The sequence below is a fragment of the Mustela lutreola genome, chromosome 8 (assembly GCF_030435805.1).
Source record: "Mustela lutreola isolate mMusLut2 chromosome 8, mMusLut2.pri, whole genome shotgun sequence".
NCBI lineage: Eukaryota > Metazoa > Chordata > Mammalia > Carnivora > Mustelidae > Mustela > Mustela lutreola.
Window position 1 is genome coordinate 141,707,802 of NC_081297.1, and position 21,603 is coordinate 141,729,404.

At 53.8% G+C, this 21,603-nt stretch overlaps 1 protein-coding gene across 4 annotated transcripts; it reads left to right on the forward strand.

The window, feature by feature from the left end:
* Window positions 1-11,279: 11,279 nt before the first annotated feature.
* Window positions 11,280-20,978, forward strand: MAFF (MAF bZIP transcription factor F). 4 transcript variants are annotated; one of them, XM_059186960.1, is made up of 3 exons: window positions 11,280-11,524; window positions 18,542-18,607; window positions 19,233-20,978. In XM_059186960.1, exons 2-3 carry the CDS (start codon window positions 18,572-18,574, stop codon window positions 19,704-19,706), a joined length of 510 nt encoding a protein of 169 aa, XP_059042943.1. In that variant the 5' UTR covers window positions 11,280-11,524; window positions 18,542-18,571; the 3' UTR covers window positions 19,707-20,978. The 4 variants fall into 4 exon arrangements, with proteins under 4 accessions (XP_059042943.1, XP_059042944.1, XP_059042946.1 ...); XM_059186961.1 differs by lacking the exon at window positions 11,280-11,524 and adding an exon at window positions 11,739-11,883; XM_059186963.1 differs by lacking the exon at window positions 11,280-11,524 and adding an exon at window positions 11,749-11,871.
* The last annotated feature ends 625 nt before the right edge of the window (window positions 20,979-21,603 follow it).

The window sequence follows — 21,603 nt, forward strand, 5'->3', positions numbered from 1 at the left end:
CCTCCGCCAATCAGCGAAGTCCGTGCTCCGGTTGGGACGCTCGAGGAAGGCGGGGGCGGGGCTCCGCCATGTTTTCTAACTGCCCAATGGAAGGGGTTTCCAGCGCCGAGGGAGGCCGGGCTTCCGTTTGGAGCCAATCCTCTGCGGCGGGGCGCGGCCACGTCTGTGCGGGGCGGAAGGGCCTCGTGCCGGCTCGTTGGCGGACATGTTGATGAGGGGCGGGAGTCTCCTCCGCCTTACACCTCCCGAAACGGTCTGGAGGCCTGGAGTCTGACACTACCGTTCGCGACGGCTCGGCTCGTAAAGATAAAAGTGAAACTAGCAAAGACGCAGGGCGTGGCAGGGAGGAACCTGCTTAGATTTTTTTTTTTTCCAGGGACCCCCAGATTGAGTAATTAAGAATATGGGATGCCCAGTTAGATTTGAATTTTGGCTCAACGGCCAATAATTTTTTAGTTTGAACCAAAAACACGAAGGACAGTTGTGCTAAGGAAGTGTTCGGCGTTACTTAGCAGCTCTACAGCAAGCTGATCTCGGGAAGTATCCTCGCACTTTTAGGAGAAACGTGGGCAAATGACTTGGTCTCTGCGATCTCATCCTTAATAAAGACGTTGTGACCTAGCGATAAATTCATCTCTGTACCTGCACGTAGTGGGATTTCAACAAATGGTCGCTATTATCATTAGCAATGCAGAGAAGGGCGCACCGGCGAGGGGGTTGTTGTGACAGCTTTGTTTCTGTGGAGCAGATCCTATCCACTAATACCCGTACAGAGCTTCACCTGTTACAGAGTAGTCTGATTTCACATCCATCACCCCTGAAGTGTAGTCAATCTTGTCTGCACTTCACATATGAGGAGGCTGTTCCTTAAACTAAGATTTGAATTTTGCTCACGAGTTTGAGAGAACTGGGTGAAGACTCCCACTTCTCGCTGAAAATATTTTGCCCTCCACACCCCAAACACATGAAGTTAGGGCGATGGTTATCAGGGAGCTTGCTTGCAAAAGGCGGGGCATTTCACCCTCTTACGAGTAATCTGACCCAAGTCTTCAGCAAACACCCCGGTATTCACAGTGGATCTGCAGGACAAGTTTGGCAACACAGACACACAACTGAATCTGAAATGGAGAAAAGGCTGAGGGAGGTTGGATCAACCATTAAAAACCTTCAAAGATCCACAAAAGAAATTTAATCTCGGGTCCTCATGAAGTTGAGTGTCCCTCCTCTAAGTGTGAAATGAGTGGATAAAGCAAGAAATGAGGGTTAGGGGATTATTAGGAAGCACTGACTGAGCAAGCAATGGGAAGGGAGTGGACAAATAAGCATGATGGGATGCACGCTGTTGGCTTTCTGTTGGATGTTTGCATTGGAGCAGTTCCAAGTCCAAGAGCTTCTCTGGAGGGGTTGTGCCAGAAACATCTCAAGAGGGGCTTACCTGCAGCTACAAACATCTCAGAGCAAAATGTCTGCTTTCTAGGAGGCCAGAATCTGGAGAGTCAGATTAGACCAAGCCCCCTCCCTCATAGTTGGATAGAAATTTAACTAACTGGGGTGTCTGGGTGACTCAGTCGGTTAAGCGTCCGACTCTTGGTTTTGACTCAGGTCATGACCCCAGGGTTGTGAGATCCAGCCCCGCATTGGCCCCGTGCTCAACCTGCTGGGAGTCTGCTTCAGATTCTCTTGCTCTCTCTCCCTCTCCCTCTACCCCTCCCCCACGCTCACATGTGCATGTGCTCTCTCTCTCTCTCTCATATAAATAAATCTTTAAAAAATAAAATTTAACTAGCTGACACACTAATGGTGCAGTTTACATTCTTACCTTGTTGGATCCTCACCACAATGCTGAGAAGTAAGACTCTTGCCCCCCACTTTATTGTGGAAGACACCTACAGATTCTGCAATGGGAAATGATCTCCGGAGTCACATGTCAATCACAGGCAGGACCAGGGGGGACTTGGGTGCCTCAGTCGGTAAGCATCAGCTTTCAGCTCCGGGCATGGTCCTGGGGTCCCGGGATCAAGCCCCACATTGGGCTCCTTGCTCAGTGGCAAGCCTGCTTCTCCTTCTCCCTCTGTCCTTCCCCCCCTCCTCCCACTGGTGCTCTCTCTCTCTCAAATAAATCTTTAAAAAGTAGTAATAATAAAAGGCAGAATCAGAATCGGGACTTGCCTCATCCTTTCTTTCCCTGCTCCAAAAAAGTCCCCACTATGTGCCAAGCAATATTCTTGCTGCTGAGGAAACCACAGTGAACAAAACAGACAAAAATCCTTGCCCTCCTGGTGTTCGCCGTCTTGTGGGGGAAAGACAGATGATAAACAAGATCAAGTCAAACATAGAGTGTGTTTTGCTAAAGTCTTTGGGCAAAGTGTCATGATGTTAGCATCCTTCTTTCAAAGAACCTTGAGTGTGGAATCTGGGGTTACCTGTACAAGTGCCTTTGCACTGGTCTTGCGTTTTGTATATTTGAGCATTTTTATCATTGAAAAGTTGGAGGGGAAGTACAGTATGGTAGAGGGTGATTAAAAAAAAAAAACATGGAATAAAAGCAAGGGGGAAAGTTGGGGGTGGGGTGCAGTTTTAAACAGGGTGGCCAGGGAAGGGCGCACTGAAAAGGGAGGTGTTTAAATAAGGGCCTGAGGGAGGCCAGGCAGTGAGCGTGGGAAAGAGGGTTCCTCAGTGAAGGGATGGTAGAGGCAAAGGCCCTGAGGCAGGAGTCCCCATGGCTAGTGTCAGGACAAGCAAGGAGGCTGTCGTGCCTGGCGTAGCACGAGAGAGCAGTAGCAGGGAAGGTGATGAGTTCAAAGGACTCTCAGGGCCTGACGCACATGGTGGCTCATTCTAAAACATTGGTTTTCATTCTGAGGGGAATGGGAAGTCATGGGAGGTTTTTGAGCAGAGTGAGCTGGCTGGATTTACAGGTTAACAGATCCTATCTGTTTGGTAGAAATAGACTGTAGAATCATTACAGCTGGGCTTTGTGTCACCGTAAAACGTGCAAGGTACAGAAGGCATTGCAAGAAGGCATTGCCAAAACTCTGTCTGTGGGATGCTGTGTGAGATGACTCCTGAACAGGGGTGGGCACCCTAACCCCCCCACCACCAGTTCCTGTGAACAAAGCTTTTGTGGAACACAGCCACATCATTCGTTCACACGCCTGTGCTGTCTACAATGGCAGAATCAAAGAATTACGACAGAAACCATATGGCTCACAATGCCTAAAATATTTCTATCTGGCCCTCTACAGAAAAAAATGTACCAACCCCTGTTCATAAGTTGAGTTTCCAAGGTTGCACAGGAGTTCGCCAACTGGATTGGGAAAGTAAAAACATTCCAGGTGGAAAGAACCTTATGAGCAAAAGTCCACATCACAAGACTATATGGATTGTTTGGGGAACTACGGAGGCCGAACGTTGCTAGAATCCAGTGTGTGAGCAGGTGAGTGCGCAGTGAGCCACAGAGGCCAAGCAGGAAGGTTCTCGAGTGCCAGACTGAGGATGTGGACCTTGCCCCCTGCAGCCAGTGGGAGCCCCTGTAGGGTGACAGGTCAATGATGTGGGGGAAAATCTCCTTGCTGCTGTAGAGAGGTGAGTGAAAGGCACAGAGGCCATGAGGCAGCTGTGTAATGATTATACTAATTATATGGCTTCCGATTTGGAGGGGGAGCAGCCATCAAGGCTTGTGCCCTCTGGAAAAAAATGAGAGCAGGTGACCTTGGGCTGAGAGGCAGCTGCCACGTGTGTCCCCATCCCAAGGAGGAAAGCCAGTCCTGGCCAGCATAAGCAGGACTTGCCTACCCTGGGGGCCCCTCCGCCTAGCTCAAGGGCTCCCAGGACAGACTGTCTGGAGGAAAGGCTGGATCTCAGGGCCACAGGGTCAGGGAAGCTTTGCCAAGAAGCTAGCCTGAACCTGGGTCCTGAAGGGTGGGGAGGGCTTGTCAAGGCTGAGTGGAGGGCATTTCAGTCAAGGATGGGAGACCTGTTCCAGGGATGGCGCAGTCTAGCCTCTCGGGATGGGGTCTAACCCAGGGTTCTGGGGGTCACAGTGCATAAGGTCTTCATCCCTTTCTTCTTTCTCTGGTGCTTCTCACCGTCACTTCAGTTTCTCCAGCCAGGGCTGACGAAGCACCTACTACGCGCACGGCTTCCCTCTTGGCAGGGTGAGGGCTCGAAAGATACATCTGTTCCTGCCCTTAGGGTCCACAATTGAATACAGACGTGCCCCAGATCCACAGATAATTGTTTATGGTGAAGAAGCAGGGGACTAGAGGCAAGCATGGTTTTTCCAGAGAATCACAAAATTACACGGGATCGTGTTCCAGATTACCGGGCAGGATAGCCTAGTGAGTGTTATAGTGATGAACCACCCCACGATCGCCCTGGCTTAACACAGGCTTATGTTTTTTTGTTTTTAAATCTGTCTCTTTTTTTTTTTTTTTTTTAAGATTTTATTTATTTGTCAGAGAGAGGGAGAGAGAGCGAGCACAGGCAGACAGAATGGCAGGCAGAGGCAGAGGGAGAAGCAGGCTCCCTGCCGAGCAAGGAGCCCGATGTGGGACTCTATCCCAGGACGTTGGGATCATGACCTGAGCCGAAGGCAGCTGCTTAACCAACTGAGCCACCCAGGCGTCCCCAGGCTTATGTTTTTGTTCACAATGTATGTCCAGCGTGGGGAGGGGTTGGGGGTTCTGTTTCTCAGAGTCCCGCGGGAAGCGTCTTGTCAAATTTCGATTTTGGATGAGAGGCTGCATTAGAAGTTTTGCCAGACAGACAGACAAGAGCTGGTGAGAGTTAAGGGAGTGGTTAGCACTGGCTGGCACCGAGATCCCTAGCGGGACTAAGGTCCCCCAGGGAGAGGAAGAGGGGGCAAAGTCCAATGCCTCCGGGAGCATCCCTAATCACGGAGCTCCAGGGGACGGAGGGGCAGGAGACTGCAAAGGTAGGAGGGAAGCCCAGCCTTAGAAGCCGAGGGAGAGAGAACCACAAGGTCAAGTGCTGTCAAAGGACAGAACAGATCCGGAGGGGAAATGGACCCGGGTTTCAGCAATAATGAGGTCCCATCAAAGGACAGTGGGGCCGAGCCAGACTGCAGGGTGGGGAAGAAGAGGGGGCAGGAGAGCTCAGAGGAGGTGAGGCAGATTGGGTTGTGAAAGGGAAGAACAGGAGAGCCTGGGGGCGGAATGGTGAGGCAGGAAAGGGGCAGGTGGGGTGCGGGTTGGGGATGACAGTCACTTGGGGAAATGTCGATGTTGAGAGAGAAGCAGGGAGCTGGAGGGTAGGCATGAGGGTCTGGGAAGAGGAGAGGTGGCTTTGGGACAGCTTCTGCAGGGACAGGGGAAGGGGGAAGGACAAGTGCAGGAGGTCGAGGCCAGAGGCCTCTCAGTGGGCCTCTCTTTCCTCAAGTGGAAATGAGGACAAAGCAGTGCGTTTTTTTCTCCCTACTGGAACCAAGACCATTGCAGACAGTGGCCCAGTGCAGGTCGCCCGCCCCCACTGCCCTCTGGGGTGCCTTGGGATCTCAAAGTAGGAGGGAAGAAGAGGGGCGAGATTCTGAACAAGATCTGGCCAGAGCTGCCCCTAGCACGAGCCGGAGTGTCCTTCAATACCCAGTGGCTCAGATGACTCCCCAGCAAAGCCCAGGGATGATACCCACCAGGAGTAGGGGAAATAGCTTGACCCTCGCATCAGACCAACCTAAGTTCAAATCCTCCTCTGCCCGGGACTGACCGTGATATTGGGCTGGTTATCTCACCTCTCAGAGTTCCGATGTCTCCCCCGCAGGTGATGGTAACACCTAGCTCCCCAGAAGGTGGCAACGATTAGCAGGATGGGGCACAGCCCTTCCGGCAGTCCAGCAACCGGGTGCTCCCTGGGGAACTGGGGAATCCATATTTGGGCCCGTTTCCTCTGCTCTAGAAGGAGGCTGATCATTTGTGCCCCCACTGCCCACCTACAACAGGGAGGGCTTTTGTGGGAAGGAAAAGTTATGAAGACACGGAAATGTGATGAAAGTACAGGTAATTTGGGGGGATGGTTGGTTTATTTAGCAGGGGGAGGAAAGAGCTGGAGGAACAAACAAGCCCAGATAGGTCGTAGGCACTTAGGGTGGTGCCTGGCATCCACGAGGCATCTCAGAAGCACAGTGATGGGAGTAAGTACGACGCAGTACTAAGCTGCTGCAAGGCATGTGAGAGGTGAAGAAGTGGGAACAGAACAAGATGCCAGAAAGTATCCTATGACATCACCCCACCCAGCAGAAAAACCCATCCCAAAAGTGGGATCTGGCTCAGTGACAGAGGGCTGCCCTGCTAAGAGTGGGGGCTAGGAAGGCCCCAGCGTCTAGGGACAGGAGCTCTTGTGCGCCTGAAAATCACATCTCAGGGCAGGAACGGCTTCCAGAGAACACCCGGCTGGGAAATCTCCAAGCCAGCAGTGGTCCCCTCCATAGCAGCCCACCTCTAGCTACCTTTACAACGCAGGACACATGGCCAAGTCAGATTTCTTTTAAGAAAGTTTACTGTGGTTTGAGATGGTTTGGAAATCACTGGTCTAATCCTAGACTTTCACTGCACTTGGGGAAACCGAGGCTGGGATGGAAGAATGCCCCACACGCGGATCAGCCAGGGGTGTGAATGAGCGGCGGATCCAGGCTTGGGTCAAGCCTGTCGCTGTTCGTGGGCACCTACTAAGGACTGGGGTCCCACGGAGATATGCCTGGAGGCTATTTGGGGTTTTGGATCCCTGGCCAGATGAGCAGGGGATGAGTCGGACCCATCAGAGTTGTGCGTTACTTAGCAGGCAAAGGCACGCCTTCCCTAGAAACTGACATGGAGGCCCCGCCCTGTGGGCAGGAGGTCGGGTCTCTGGGGGCGGGGGCGTGGTCAGCACTGGCTTTGTCACCTGCCCAGGGAAGAGGCAGGTTTCTCTAAGGGACTCCGGAAAACTCATCTCTCTCTCACCCAGTACATATTGATCCCTTCTCCCACACTAGGCCCTGTGCCACATGCTTTTAAGTGTGAACACATTAAATTGTTTCACAATCCATGAAATTGGCACTCTGTTAGTAAGCCCGGTTTACAGAGGAGGAGAGAGACTGGAGAGGTTCAGTCACCCAGCTGGTGGGGGTGGAGGCCAGGATTTGAGCCCTCGGACTACCCTGAGGGCCCCTACTTAAAAAAACAAAACATAGGAAAAGAACTTGTATTTAAATAGAAATTGCAGGAATGACAGAATTTCTGCAGAATTTCATCCAGATTCCCAGAATGCTAAGACTTAGTCACAGTAACTTTATCATTCCCCACCTATCTTGTTCTCAACTGTTTGAGAGTAAATTGCAGACACCGTGAGCTTTTACCTCCAAATATTCCAACATGTGTTTCCTAAAATCAAGGACAATCTCTTACCTGACCACAGGACAACTACCCAAATCGGGAAATTAACACCCATGAGACTCTATTAGCTAGTCGACCGACCTTACTGGGACTTGACCAGCTACCTTCACGATGTCCTTCATACCAATGGGAAATCCTGGATCCCACACAGCTTCGGTTATCCTGTCTCCTCTAATCTGGAACAATCCTGTCTTTGTCTTTCAGGATCTTGTCTCTCTCTCTCTTTTTTTTCCCCAAGATTGCATTCATTTATTTGATATAGAGAGAGAAAAAGCATGAGCTGGGGGAAAGGCAGAGGGAGAGGGAAAAGCAGATTCTGTGCTGAGACACAGGGCTTCATCCCAGGATCCTGAGATCACAACCTGGAGCAGAAGGCAGACGCTTAACAGACTGAGCCACCCACATGCCCCGATCTTGTCATTTTTTTAAAGCATGCAGTGCAGTTATTTTATAGAGCTGTTCTCAGTCTGGGTGTGTCTCCCATTTCCTCACGATCACATTCATGGTGAGAGTTTCTGTCAGCTGCTCCACAGAACTGATGCTGTGTCCTCCTCCGGGCATCGTTTAGGGGACACACCAGTCAGTTTGTCCCGTTACTGCTGAAAGTAACCTTGATCATTTAGCCAAAGTGTTATCTGCCAGGTTTCTCCACTGTAGAAAGACTATCCTTCTACTTCCAATTAATAATTACATTTAGGGGATGACTGGGTGGCTCAGGTCATCTCCTGGTCCTGGGATGAGCCCCTTGTTCGGCTCCCTGCTCAGTGGGGAGTCCGCTTGCCCCTCTCTCTGATCCTCCCCCTTGCTTGGGCACTCTCTCTCTCTCTCTCTCAGAGTCTTTAAAAAAGCTATATTTAGGGTCATGCTTTGAAACTATAACACTATATATGTTTCTCATCAAATTTTCATATCCATTGATGATTCTTCTTGGATCCATTATTACTAGAATGCTTGTCTAATGGTCATTTTCTAATTCCATCATTCCTTCTACTGGAAGAAGGAGCTTTGTCTTCTTCTATTCATTCATTCATTCATTCATTCATGCATATTAGTATGGACTCATTGATTCTTCTCTTATTTAATGGGTTATGATCCATCATTACTATTTTTTTTTTTTTTAATATTTGAATTGTCCTAGATTTGTCCAGTAGGAACCTCTGTTGCAAACCACGGAGCCACCACTATTTTTTTTTTTAATATTTTATTTATTTATTCGACAGAGAGATCACAAGTAGGCAGAGAGGCAGGCAGAGAGAGAGGAAGAGAAGCAGGCCCCCTGCCGAGCAGAGAGCCTGATGCGGGGCTTGATCCCAAGACCCTGGGATCATGACCTGAGCTGAAGGCAGAGGCTTTAACCCACTGAGCCACCCAGGCGCCCCATGGAGCCACCACTTTTAAATACGACATTGCACTACATCCCTTGGCCTTGACCAGAAAGGGAGCCATGTCTGTGGGCAAGCAGTCTCTGCTGCGTGGGTACTGAAGGGCCGACCCCCTGACATGGGCAGGCAGGGCATGGGAGCAAAGGATTTAGGCAGCATGGGGTCCTTGGGTGTTGTGCAGGTTGCTGGGGACTCATTCAATAGTTGAGCACCTATAATGAGGCCTCTGAAATTAAACTCTACTAAATTAAGGGAAAGAGGAGCCTGGCCGGTGACCAAGGCTCCACACAAAGACCATCTTGTCGATGGGTCCCATGCCTTCCACTGCCAGATAAGGTAGGTGCTATGACGTCAGTTTCACAGAAGTTGTGGCTGTTGCAGTGACAGGCACTTCAGACAATGAAAACAGCATGAGCAAGGACAAGGGGGGTGAACGGCAATGCTCCCCCATTTTGCATCCCCACCAAAGCTGCCCCTTATTTATTTATTTATTTATTTATTTGGCAGACAGAGACTACAAGTAGGCAGAGAGAGAGGAGGAAGCAGGCTCTCTGAGGAGCAGAGAGCCCAATGCAGGGCTCAATCCCAGGACCCTGAGATCATGACCTGAGCCGAAGGCAGAGGCTTTAGCTCCAGGCACTGAATATAAGTCTTGCATTTATACTGGAACCCACTCAGTTGGGCACAGCCCTAAATATCTGGACCCGGAATCTATCCGGTCCAGATTTAAATTCCAGTTCTTGTACTTCCGAGCTGGGTGGCTTTGGAAAGTCACTTGACCTCTCTGAGCCTCCACTAATATATTTCCTCGGCAAGTATTTACGGAGGGCTCACTATGTGCTGAGCACTGTTTCAGGCTTGTGACATGCTGTGGTGAACAAGGCAGACAAGAAACTTCCATTCTGGGGGCATCTGGGTGGCTCAGTGAGTTAAAGCCTCTGCCTTCGGCTCAGGTCATGATCTCAGGGTCCTGGGATCAAGCCCCACATCGGGCTCCCTGCTCAGCGGGGAGCCTGCTTCTCCTCTCTCTGCCTGCCTCTCTGCTGACTTGTGATCTCTCTGTCGAATAAATAAATAAAATATTTATTTTATTTATTGATCTCTGTCTGTCAAATAAATAAATAAAATCTTAAAAAACCCTTCCATTCTGTTTAGGGAAAACAGACATTAAATAGTAAACAGATATAATAAGCAAGGTAATACCTTATGGAGATATGAAAGTTAATATAAGAACAAATTTCAGAAGTGGGGGCTCTTTTAGGCAGGGCAGTCAGGAAAGACCTCTCTGAGGCAGTGACATCTAAGCTGACATGAGAAATGAGAAAGCCTGGCAGTGAACAGAAAAGGACATAGCTAGTGCAAAGGACCTGTGGTAGGAATAAGCTAGGTGTGTTTGAAAGACAGTGTGGGCAGTGTGGCTGAAGAGCAGTGGGTGAGATGAGAATGGAAGGTGAGGCTGCAGAGCTGGGCAGAGGCCAGATGGCTTAGGGCTCTATAGACTGAAAGGAGGAATATAGTTTATATTCCAAATGCAAAGGGAAGCCATTGAGGGTGTTAAACCAGAGGGTGGAAGTGTGCTAAGGAATCTGATCCTTATTTCAAGAAGATCTTTAGGGGCGCCTGAGTGGCTCAGTGGGTTAAAGCCTCTACCTTCGGCTCGGGTCATGATCCCAGGGTCCTGGGATCGAGTTCTGCGTCGGGCTCTCTGCTCAGCGGGGAGCCTGCTTCCTCCTCTCTCTCTGCCTGCCTCTGCCTACTTGTGATCGTTCTGTCAAATAAATAAATAAAATCTTAAAAAAAAAAAAAAAAAGGAAGATCTTTAGTGTGTGAAGAAAGCCTTTAGGGGCAAAGGAGGCTATCAGGAGGCTTGCTGTCATGGTCCAGATAAGTTGATGGTGCCTAGGCTGGAGGTAGAGCCATGAGGGTGGGGAAGAGTGGTCAGATGCTGGACCGTGTTGGAGGTAGAGCCAGCCTCACTGGTGGGGAAGAATGGAGAAAGAGGAATGGGAACAACTGAAACTGGGAAGTCTGGGGGTACAAGGAGTTGAGGTAGGGTTAGTGGTTGGGAACTGGATTTTTGCCATCCTCATCTGGCACTCAGCTAGAGGTGCAGAGGGGCAGTCTAGAATTCAGAGAAGCCCTCGGGAGATCATGGGCATATGGTTGGCATTTAAAACCACGGGACTGGATGAGATCATCATGGCAGAGGGTGTAGGTTGAAAGGAGAAGAGACTCGGGGCTGTTGACTGCAAAATGAGACAAATGACACCTCCGCCCACGCGGCTCTCGCGAGGTATCACGTGAATGCACGCACCCAGCCCATGTTCTTACCCGGGTTGAGAATCCCGACCGCGCTGAGGCTGAGCGGGGGGAGGGGCGGGGAATGGGGCCCTTGTGGGCGGGGCATGACCGGGGCGGGGCCACATGGGGGCGGGGCCGAGAGCCGGGAGGCCGCTCCGGGGCCGGAGGGACGGCCGGGCGGTGACGTCACCGCATGACTGGGTTTTTATGAATGAAAGGAATCCTGTGAGTGAGTAATTCCGGGAAGCTCGCCTTACAACTCCGCGCCGCCCCCCCCCGGGCTGCCCGCCCCACAACAAAACTCGGCGCGGCGCTCTCGGGAGCCCGGCTCGGAGCGACCCGCGGTCGGGACCGGAGGCGAGACGGACCGGGGCGCGGGCCGGGACAGCAAGCCCGGACGGCAGCAGCAGCCGCGCGTGCCCGGGGCGCCAGGCGAAGCGGGCCGAGAGGCGGGTGAGGGACGCGGGTCCGAGACGGGGACGGGAGCGCGAAAGCGGAGGCTACAGGGTCTCCGCGCCCGGGAACGTGCCTGGGGCGGGGCACCAAGGCCCGCTCCGTCGGCGCTCCGGTGTATCCCTCGCCCGGACGGCTGGCGGGGCTGGGTGGCTGGGGGGGCGGGGGGCGGGGACCAGAGGTCCTGGCGGGGGGCCGAGACGGGGTCCAGGCAGGCTTGGCGGGGTGCGGAGACGGGCCTCTTCTGGGGGCGCGCGCGGGGAGGCAGCGGAGCCGGGCAGGAAGGGACAGCACAGGCGGGCGAGCGTCAGCGTCCGCCCAGGCGGGGCCGGGGGCGGTGTGTGCACGTACGTGACTCGGTGAGGACAGTCCTTGGACCGCTGCCCGCGGGCCCTACGTGCGCGGTTTGTTTACGTCCGAAGGCGGGCGTGTGTGTGTGTGTGTGTGTGTTCCCGGGCCAGTGTCCCTCTTATCTTGCCTGGTGCGTGCGTGCGTGAGGGAGAGGGGGAGAGAGAGTGAGTGAGTGTGTGTGTGTGTGTGTGTGTGGTGTTTGTGTCGACCCGCGCGCTCCCAGGGCAGTGAAGACCCTGGGCCTGTGGCCAGTGGTGTGTACCTCAGAGAGTGTGCCCACAGGAATAAACGCGGAATGAGGATTCGGTCGAGGGAAGTGGCCCGTTCCATGGTCACACGGGGGTCCGGGAATTCTCCCTGGGGCTGTCCCCTTCCTACCAGCCTGCAGCCAGGCCCTTGCTGTCCCTGGAGTTTCCCGGGGACACGGCCATGTGACTGCGGTGTTTGTCCCCCGCCCAGAGCCGGCGCCTGCAGCCACAGGGTGGGGCAAAGTATCAAAGGCCCCACCCAGCTGGGCAGGGGGTGGCGGTGGTGAGATGAGAGAGCCACCCCTGGCCTGAGCACCCACCGATGGGTCTGGCAACAAAGTGGGCTGGTGCCTCTGTCCTTGTCCACAGGTTGTCCAGCTGCCTGGGGAAGGCAGACCTTGGGGACTCTCCTTCATCCCCAGGGTTGCCCATCTCCTGCCTCTTGGGAGGAAGAAGGGCCAGAAAACCCACCGCAAAGGTGGGAGGTGGGAAGGAGTCCCTGGCCCCCTCTCTTTCGTGGCTTCTCTGGCTGGTCCTGGTTCTGGAGGTTGTACGTGCTGGGTTGGGGAGGGTGAGACCAGGAGGGTGGGGTGGAGCTGGTTTCTGTCCTCCTGGTGGTTTCAGTTCCCAGGTGGGATTAGTCAGACAAACCTACTGATGGTTGGACCTGAGGAGCTAGTTGAAGGCCTGGGCCAGTCCTGGGACCCAGAGTCCTCACCCTGGGCTAGCCCAGGTCATGGTCAGCAGGCAGTGGCACAGGTGGTCTTGGTCCATGAAGGATTAATATGTGAGGGGTGGGACCCTGACCTAGCCTTCTCTCCTCATCAGCCCTGTGGGATGAGATGGGGGTTAGGGATGCCTTCCTCCTATTCTGCGTCCCTCCCATCTACAAAGCTTAGAATGTTGTGTGTGGGGGTGTGTGTTGGTAATTGAACTTGCTGGGGCGAGAAACCAGATGATCTTTTAACCTTGAATCTTTGAGCCCTGGTGAGCTCTGCTTCCACGGCTGGGAGTTTGAGTGACTCCAACTGCAACAGGAACTAGGCTATGTGGGGTGGCAGGATGGGTGTAGAATGGGGAGGGACGGACCTGTAGGAGAGAAAGGAGAGTCCACAGCCCCAGTCTGGAGCCAGGGATGTCCAGGAGTATAGTATAGGACTTGAGTGAGGGAGGTGGTGGCCAGGAGCACAGAAACTGCACAGGCCCATCCTTCAGAGCTGGACAGGAAACATCCCCCAGTAGGGTGGAGATTCAAGGGACAAGGGGAAGTGGCTGGTTGGATCACAGATGGAGGGTTTTGACTCCCATTGAATCACCTCTGGGCCTTCCCTAGAGCCTGAGACTGAACATGGGCTCCTGTGGCTCCCTCCTTCCTGACACTTTTAGCCTGAGTTGCAGTGGACCCTGTCATGGGCTAGATGCTGGGAATAAGATGGTGAACACACAAGATCTAGAGCCTGCCCTCTGGGACCTTACGGTCGAGGAAGGGGAGACAAAGTTGAAAGAGCGACCAAACTCCGTGCAAAACCACAGCTGAGATGGGTAGTATGAGGCAGAAGGCTCTGTAATTTGCAAGTATATAACAGGACTTTGACTTAGCCTGGGCAATCAAGGGAAGCTTCCCTGAGGAGGTGACCAGTGACCTGGGTTGTCAGATGGAGGGATGGTCACCTGTGAAGCCCTTAAGGGCTGGGGTTGTGATTCATCTTTGGGCCTTTGGGACCCAGCAACAAGTCTGGCACAGAATAGGTGCTTCTTGGAGGTTTGCTGATGAAATGAATGAATGAGCCTAGATCCGTGTCCTGGAAGAACAACATAGCACTTGGAGTAAAAGGCCTGGGAATCCCAGGGAAGCAGGAAGCCTGAGGGAGCTACGGGATTCTTGAAGCGGTCTCTCAAAAGTGAGCAGATCGTTCAGGACCCAGGTGCCATCCTCCTTCACTTGCACATATACACACACAGGCACACACAGATACACGCAGACACACTCCCTGTGGGAATTGTACAAGGATGGTAGGTTACTGTCCTTTTTCTCATTCGTTGTGACCGTGAGGATCCTGGGAGAGAGTGGAGAGGGAATCCAATAGAGACATGGGGGCTCTGCTGTGCGGGCTGGAAAGAAGGTTTTGAAATGGGCTGAGCCTGGACTGGTTTGTAGGTTTGTGTCAGCTGTCTGCAGTGAGAGGGCCGGCACTGGAGGCAAGCGAGACCAGAGGCCAGTGAGGAGGTGGCTGTGGTCATAGCTCCACTCCACTGAAAGGGGAAGTGGTCCCCAGCTGTGTAGGTGGAATGGAGGGACAGTCAAGGCTGACAGTCCCAAAGTTTGTGTTCTCATGCCTCTGCCTCCAGGAAGCCTTCCCCGATTGCCTTCCCCTTCCTCCAGGGCCTCCAGTCTGTTGGTGGTCTTGGAGTTCCATTCTACACCAGAATCTGCCACTCAAAACTCCAAAGTAATCAGTGCGGGAAAGTCCTCTAGGCTCGGTGAAGTTTGGGCATGGTGGGAAACTGAGGCCACAAGAGGTGAGTGGCAGATCTGAAGCCATGCGCAGTGAATGTGAGTGGGTGGCAGAGTCCCAGAGCTAGAATGCAAGGCCCCTGCTTCCCTGCGGTGCTGGGTTCTCTCAGCTTTGCTCCCCTAACAGCAGGGAGGAGGCTGCACCAGTGCTGGCTGCCAAGGCCCAGGAAAACACATTTTTTCCCTCTGTCCTCAGAGGAAGCAGAATGGCTCAGCAGCCAGCAAGGAGCCCATGCCAGTGGGTGGGCCGTCTACAGGATGTCTCTGGAGTGGACCAAGGGCCAGGGAGGGGAGTGCAGGAGAGCTGGTGGCTGCTGGCTGGGCCAGGCCACTGTCAATCCCTGAGAATCAGTTCATTCTCTGTGCCTCCAAAGGAGTGTTGGGAACCTGCAGACCTTGGAGGTTGGCTCTGCTGGCCTCCAAGGGAAGAAGAGAAAAAAAATGGTTGGCGGAGGTAGCGATCCGGTAGCTGGCAGTGAAGAAAAGGCCCTGAGCTGGGGGTCAGGACCATTTAATACCTGCTACGTGACTTCAGGCAAGAGATGCCCCTTCCTCTTGGGCTAAGTGAGGAGGCCCTCCAGGGAGCCAGAGGAGGCTGAGTCCACACAAGGTCCCGGTGCCTGCTACTGGCCTGATCCCCCCTCCTGGAAGGACTCAGCCATTCTGATAACCCCCAGCTGCTCTCAGGGCTCTGCAGTTTGTACCGCTTGGCAGGTATTGTTCTGATCCTACAGTTGTAGGATCTGATTCCGAATCAGATCTGATTCTGATTCCTACAGTTGTAGGAAGAGTGGAGGCCCGGAGAGGCGGGCCTTGCCCCAGGTCTCACAGGGGCCTCGGTACCAGGAACTGCTGGTTGCTGCCGCAGAGGTCCCTGTCTGGTGGGGAGACAAGGACACAGAACAGGACAAGATAAGAGAGAAGTGCTAGGGTGGGTGGTGTCGGAAGAGTCCTGTGGGTCCAGGAGGGCTTCCTGGAGGAGGTCTTATTTGTGCGAAGGCAGAAGAAAGAGCAGGAATCTGCCAGATAAGGGGAGAAGTGTCAGAGGGCGTGGAGTTGCCCAGAGGCCATAGACTGTGGGAGAGAGGAAGTAAAAGAAATTCTGGGTGCAGAGGTGCCAGGCAGAGGTGGTCCTTGATGGCAAGCAAGCCTGGGATGCCACGCAGGTGGGCTTGGACTCTGTCCCAGGGATAAGGAGCCACGGAAGGTTTTCCTCTGGGTGGTAACATGGTCAGAGGCACATGCTGGAAAGATCCTTGTGCAGCTGTGTGGAGGACTGAGCAGGAGAGCATTCTAGGCCCTTCTAGGTGTGTTAAGAGGACTGCAGTGAAGGGCAGGATTGGTGGGTGTGGTGTATGAGGGTCTCCAGGTGGCATCTGTGAAAGGCCAGGGTCCTGACTTGGGGCTCTCTGGGCCTCAGCGACATCATAGGAAGCCTGGGTGGCCCTGAAGACCTTCCCAGGCTAAGGGCTGTGGTGGCGGCCTCTGTGAGGGGGTCTCTTCAGATGCCACATTCCCTCTTCTGTCCCACTCCTTGTTCCCTCTGGGGTGTCACACCCTCTGGCTGTATGGGCCCGGAGGAGCTGGGCGACTCCAGAGAAGCCTTGGGCTTTCTGCACCTCGGCCCGAGTCACACTGAGAAGTCAACATTCCTCGAGCCTCTGCAGTGTGCCAGGCTCTGGGCACAGGAGATGCAGCAGGGGACGAGCAGACTCTGGGCTGCCGGGGAGCTGGCCCTCTAATGGGGCAGGGGCAGACACTGAACAGATATGTACAGTAGATGAGTAAGAATGCATACATTGGAAAGTACCATGGAGGAACATGAGGTAAGGAAGGGAGGTGGGGAGAGAGAGAGAGAGAGTGCATGTGTGCGTGCGCGCACACATGCCAGGGGCTGGAATTTCCAAATTGAGTGACAACTGAAGATTGGGGAAGAGACCCAAAGGTGAGGAAGCAAGCTTGGGGGCCATCTGGGAGCAGAGAAACCCAGGCCCAGAGAACAGCCAGTGCAAAGGCCCTGGGGAGGAGCATGAGTGGTGTGTGTGAGGAACCACAAGGAGGAGGGCGTGGCTGGAGCAGAGTGAGGGAAGGGGAACCACACAGCAGGTGAAGTCAGAGGTCTATGCTGGGGCGGCATCCTGCAGGGGCTTATGGGCCATTGTGATGACTTGAGCTTGTACTCCAAGTGAGATGGGAACCGTGGGAGGGTCCTGAGAGAGAAGTAACATGAGTGACCTAACTCTGGGTCACCCCTGGGGAAACCGAGGGACAGAGCTGTTACCTAATGGGCCAGGATCAGAACTAGTGGGGAAACCACCATGGAAAGGTCCCACGGGTGTCTGGCACCGAGGTCCATGCACTTTGCGTTTCAACAGCGTGTCTCAGAGACACGGGGAACCTGCGGGAATGTGTCAGAGGCCGATCTGAAGCTGTGAGGTGGACCCCATAGAAAGTTCAAGAAGCCAGGGCTTGGACCCCCATTTGCCTCTGCTGTTCCCTAGCATCCCGGGTATTGCTAATGAGATCGCTAGGACACCGCATCTCAGGCCACAGGGCATCTTCCTGCCTTGTCCCCTCTGTTCCTCACCACCACCCCTCCCCGTCGGGATTATCGGATGAGGACACAGACGCTCACAATGAATTGGGGGAGAAGATCAGATCTGCTGGGGATACAGAGGACTGCTGATTTCAGGGGGTTTTGGGAGACAGTCCCCTTCCTGGCCCCGAGCAGTGGCCACTGGCCTCCAGAAGGTCCCCTCCATGTCTCCCCAGAGCCGATGTCTGGCATAGAGTAGATGCTCAAAAAATACTTGTTGAAGGGACATGGAGTTTTCAGGCCTGTGGGGGAGAGACACTGAGGGCCACCTCATCAGTTTAGGGTATGGCTGCCCTGACTGCCCAGGGCAGGGCTGCATTAGTGCTGGGTACCGAGCAGGAAAAGCTTTCCCAAGACCGATTTGGGTGAGGAGGGTGTGGGCTGGGGTGGAGGGGAAGGGATTGGTAATGTTTTATTTTGATGGGGTGCAGGTTGGACTCTGGAAAGTCATTGACTATCATATATATATTTTTTTTATATGTATTTTATATATTATAATTTATATAATTATAATTATATGTGTATATAATATATATGATAGTCAATGACTTTCCACAAACACATATGTATATATATAGTATTTTATATATTTTTTATAAATTATAAATTATTTTTATTATATATTTTATATATAATTTAAAGTAACTTCACTCCCAGCACAGGGCTCACTCATGACCCTGTGATCGGGAATTGCATATCCTACCAATTGAGCCAGCCAGGTTGCTCCAAATACGGTTTGTGTAATTTGCTGTATATAGGCATCTCTGGACCTCATATGGGCGAATGGCTGGAGGGGGGTGTCCATTCGGTTGATGCATTTTGCTTGAGCACGTGCTATGTACCAGGCACTGACTTAGGCACATTGATACCATGGCAAGACCACAGTCTTCCTGAGTGTGCATTTTGGTGGAGGAGAGGTGGGACAGAGACAGATAACCAAGTAACCAAACAAAATTACTGCAGAAGAGGTGACCATGAGGGTTATAAAATGAGGTGATGTGATAATATAGGAGGTATTTAGCCAGGATGGTTAAACCAGTTTTAAGAGGTGACATTTGGCAAAGCTCTCAGTGAAGAGTCGCTGTGGGGAGATGAAAAGGAAGACAGCCATAAAGAGAGAAGCAGGTGCAAAGGCCCTGAGGCTGGAATGAACCATTCAGCAGCGTCCGTGTGGCTGGACCGCTGGGGCAGAGAAACGTGGTATGACAGGAATTCCAGAGCAGCAGAGGCCTTGAATGCCAAGGTAGTGAGTCTGGGTTTTATTCAAAGTAGGAAGGAAAGTGACCTTGGTCTCTTCTTTCTCCTAGGTCTCAGCCCGGAGGGCACCTTTTGCAAACATGTCTGTGGATCCCTTATCCAGCAAAGCCCTGAAGGTGAGGAGGCAGCCCCCGTGGTCCCTGTCCTCCCCCTCTCCCTCCTTGCCTAGGCTGACTGTCCCATCCCAACTTCCCCTTCAGTTCCTGGAATCCTCAAGGGTGGCTCAGCAGGGTTCAGGTATTCATGGGGCCCTAGGAAGGGCCCCAGCCTGGAAACCAAGAGGCCTGGGCTCTGGTCATAGGTTGAGTGACCCCTCGCAGCCCCCACCCCACCCCGGCAGGTCACTTCCATCTCTGGGCTGGCTTCCCCATCAGCACAGTGCTTACTGGGCTAGAGAGGACTTAAAAGGTGCTTTCTGGGCCGGGTTTCTCTGGCTGAGTCCAGGCTGATGCACTGGGTTAGAATTTGGGCCAAGCCCTGGTGTGGTGGTCCCTTTTGTGTTCAAATCCTGGTTTGGCCCAGCTTCCCCTTTCTTCGCCCGCCCGCCCCAACGCTTTGGGGCCTTGGAGCAAGCAAGTCCAGCCTCCTCGTTGGGGCCTGTGGTGGTAAAGGGGGAGCACTGGGGGTGGGGCGGGGGAGCCGTCTCCAGCACCTGCTGCGCACCAGACCAGGGCCAGCGTCCACAGGCAGGGCGCGACCCTGGGCCTCAGTTTCCCCATGCGCCCAACATTCTACCCCTAGATCAAGCGTGAGCTGAGCGAGAACACGCCGCATCTGTCTGACGAGGCGCTGATGGGGCTGTCGGTGCGCGAACTGAACCGGCACCTGCGCGGGCTCTCCGCCGAGGAGGTGACGCGGCTCAAGCAGCGACGTCGCACGCTCAAGAACCGTGGCTACGCGGCCAGCTGCCGCGTGAAGCGCGTGTGCCAGAAGGAGGAGCTGCAGAAGCAGAAGTCGGAGCTGGAGCGCGAGGTGGACAAGCTGGCGCGCGAGAACGCAGCCATGCGCCTGGAGCTCGACGCGCTGCGCGGCAAGTGCGAGGCGCTGCAGGGCTTCGCGCGCTCTGTGGCCGCTCGCGGGCCCGCCGCGCGCGTGGCGCCAGCCAGCGTCATCACCATCGTTAAGTCAGCCCCGGCCCCCGGGCCCGTGCCGGGGCCGGGCCCCGCCTCCGCCCCCGCCCCCACCCCCGGCCCCTCCCCCGCAGCCTGCTCCTAGTGTCCGCCTCGCCCCGCCCGGCCACGCCGCACTTCCAAGCCACACCCCCCACCCCACCCCGCCGCTTCCTTCCCAAAGTGCCTAAGCGTGGTCTCGTCCCCAGGTGCCATTTCTCTGTAGCCACCAGCCCCGTGGTGAGCACATGATTCCTCCCGAGCCTGTTGTCTTCCTGTTGTGGCCCCTGTAACTGGGTCCTAATAGGTGGCCTTGGGGTGAGACAACTTGGGTGGGAACGGTGGGGTGGTCTTGAAGTCTGGGGTCTCTTTTGGCTGAACAGTCCAGCCGTCTTAGACTGGGATGGTGGGATACAGAGTGGATTAGAGAGAAGGGCTGTCCGGGAGGAGAGGGCCACCCCTCATTTTGTAAAGTGTCTGCTCAGATCGTGTCCTAGCCCCTCCGAACCCTCCCAGGATTCGGGACTAGGTTTGGCTCCCATATGTGTCTCCTGGGACTGGAGGCTAATGTGCCCCGCCTCTGCGCTGGGCCCAGCGGTGCCTGGCCTTCCAAAGCTGGGAGAATCGTCAGACATCACTAGTGAGGGCCAGTTAAGAGATAGGGAAACAGGCCTCCAGCGGACAGGCCAGTGCTCAAGGCCATCTGTGTTTCGTGGCTGAGCTGGAAAAGCCAAGCTGCCCTGAGGTTCCATCCGCGTTTGTCAGGGGCATTGTGGACACAGACTGGAAGGGATGATGGAAGGGCCTCCCTGGCCTGGGAGCTGCCTCTGTGAGTTAGGGGAAGAGAAGTAGAGGGCCGGAGAAGGTGATAAGGATGGAAGAGGTAGAAGGAGCTGGCCAGCCAGAGAGAAAGAGGACCAAGGAGGCCACCATTGACTGTGGCAGGCGGGAAGATAAGACAGATGCTGAGGTCTCGCAGTCCTGAGAAGGACCATTGTGGCTTGAGGGGTGGCCACTGCCACTGATTGCCATTCTCCTGGGGAGTCCAGCCCCAACCCTCCTGCCCTGTATACAGCTGTTTATTTATTGCACGAATTTTAAGTTATTCTCCCCAGCCGGAAACCTAGCACCCACTGCCTGGGAAAAGTGGTGTGTGGCCCTGTGCTGGACTTTATATTTTATATCTGCAAATAAATCACATTTTATCTTATATTTAGGGAAAGCCGGATGACAACCACCCAAAAAATGCTTAAAAAAAAAAAAAATTGACCCGGCCCCCAGAATTTATTTATTTTCTGACTTACAGTAAGCGAGTTATCCGCCTTCTGTATTTTGTAGACTTTCTGAATAAAAGTCAAATTCTCTTTTTCCACAGTGACCAAGTGTCAGTCCAGTCCCTGGGCTATGGTTTCTGGAGGGGGTGGGGGGCAGGATGGGTTCTGAATGAGGGGCTGAAGCTGGAGTTCTGCTTATAACCCCAGACAGGCCCCCCTGCTGGAGAGGGGTGGGGCTAGCCCTGGGTTGCCAATGAAGAAACCGGGCCATTGGCTCCCCCTAGCTCTTGCTGGAGGCGGGGGCTTGGGGGGACTTGCTAAAACTACGGTTCTTCCTTCTGGCTCCCTGGAGCCTCCCAGGGGAAGACAAAGCCAGGGGGAAGATGAAATGTAGGGTTAAATCCCTGGCATCCCTTCACTGAATAAACAGTCCCGCCCAGAGGAAAATTCCCGGATTTAAGAGTAATCTTTCCAGCACTTTCCCACCGAGGCCTGACTTTCTACAGCCAAGTAAAAAATATTTTCCCCATGGTCCGGAAGGCACAGGGAGGCCGAGACAGAAGTGGCTTCTGCAGGCCTAAAAGGCAAGACTGTATCTCCTCTTTCGCTCCAAACTCACTATAATTTCCTCCCCATCTGCCAGCCCTTTGGGGACACCCTGAAGAGGAGTGGAGGGTACAGCAGTCTGGGGGGGGGGCAGGGAAATCAGGGTTTAAATCAGGGTGTGCC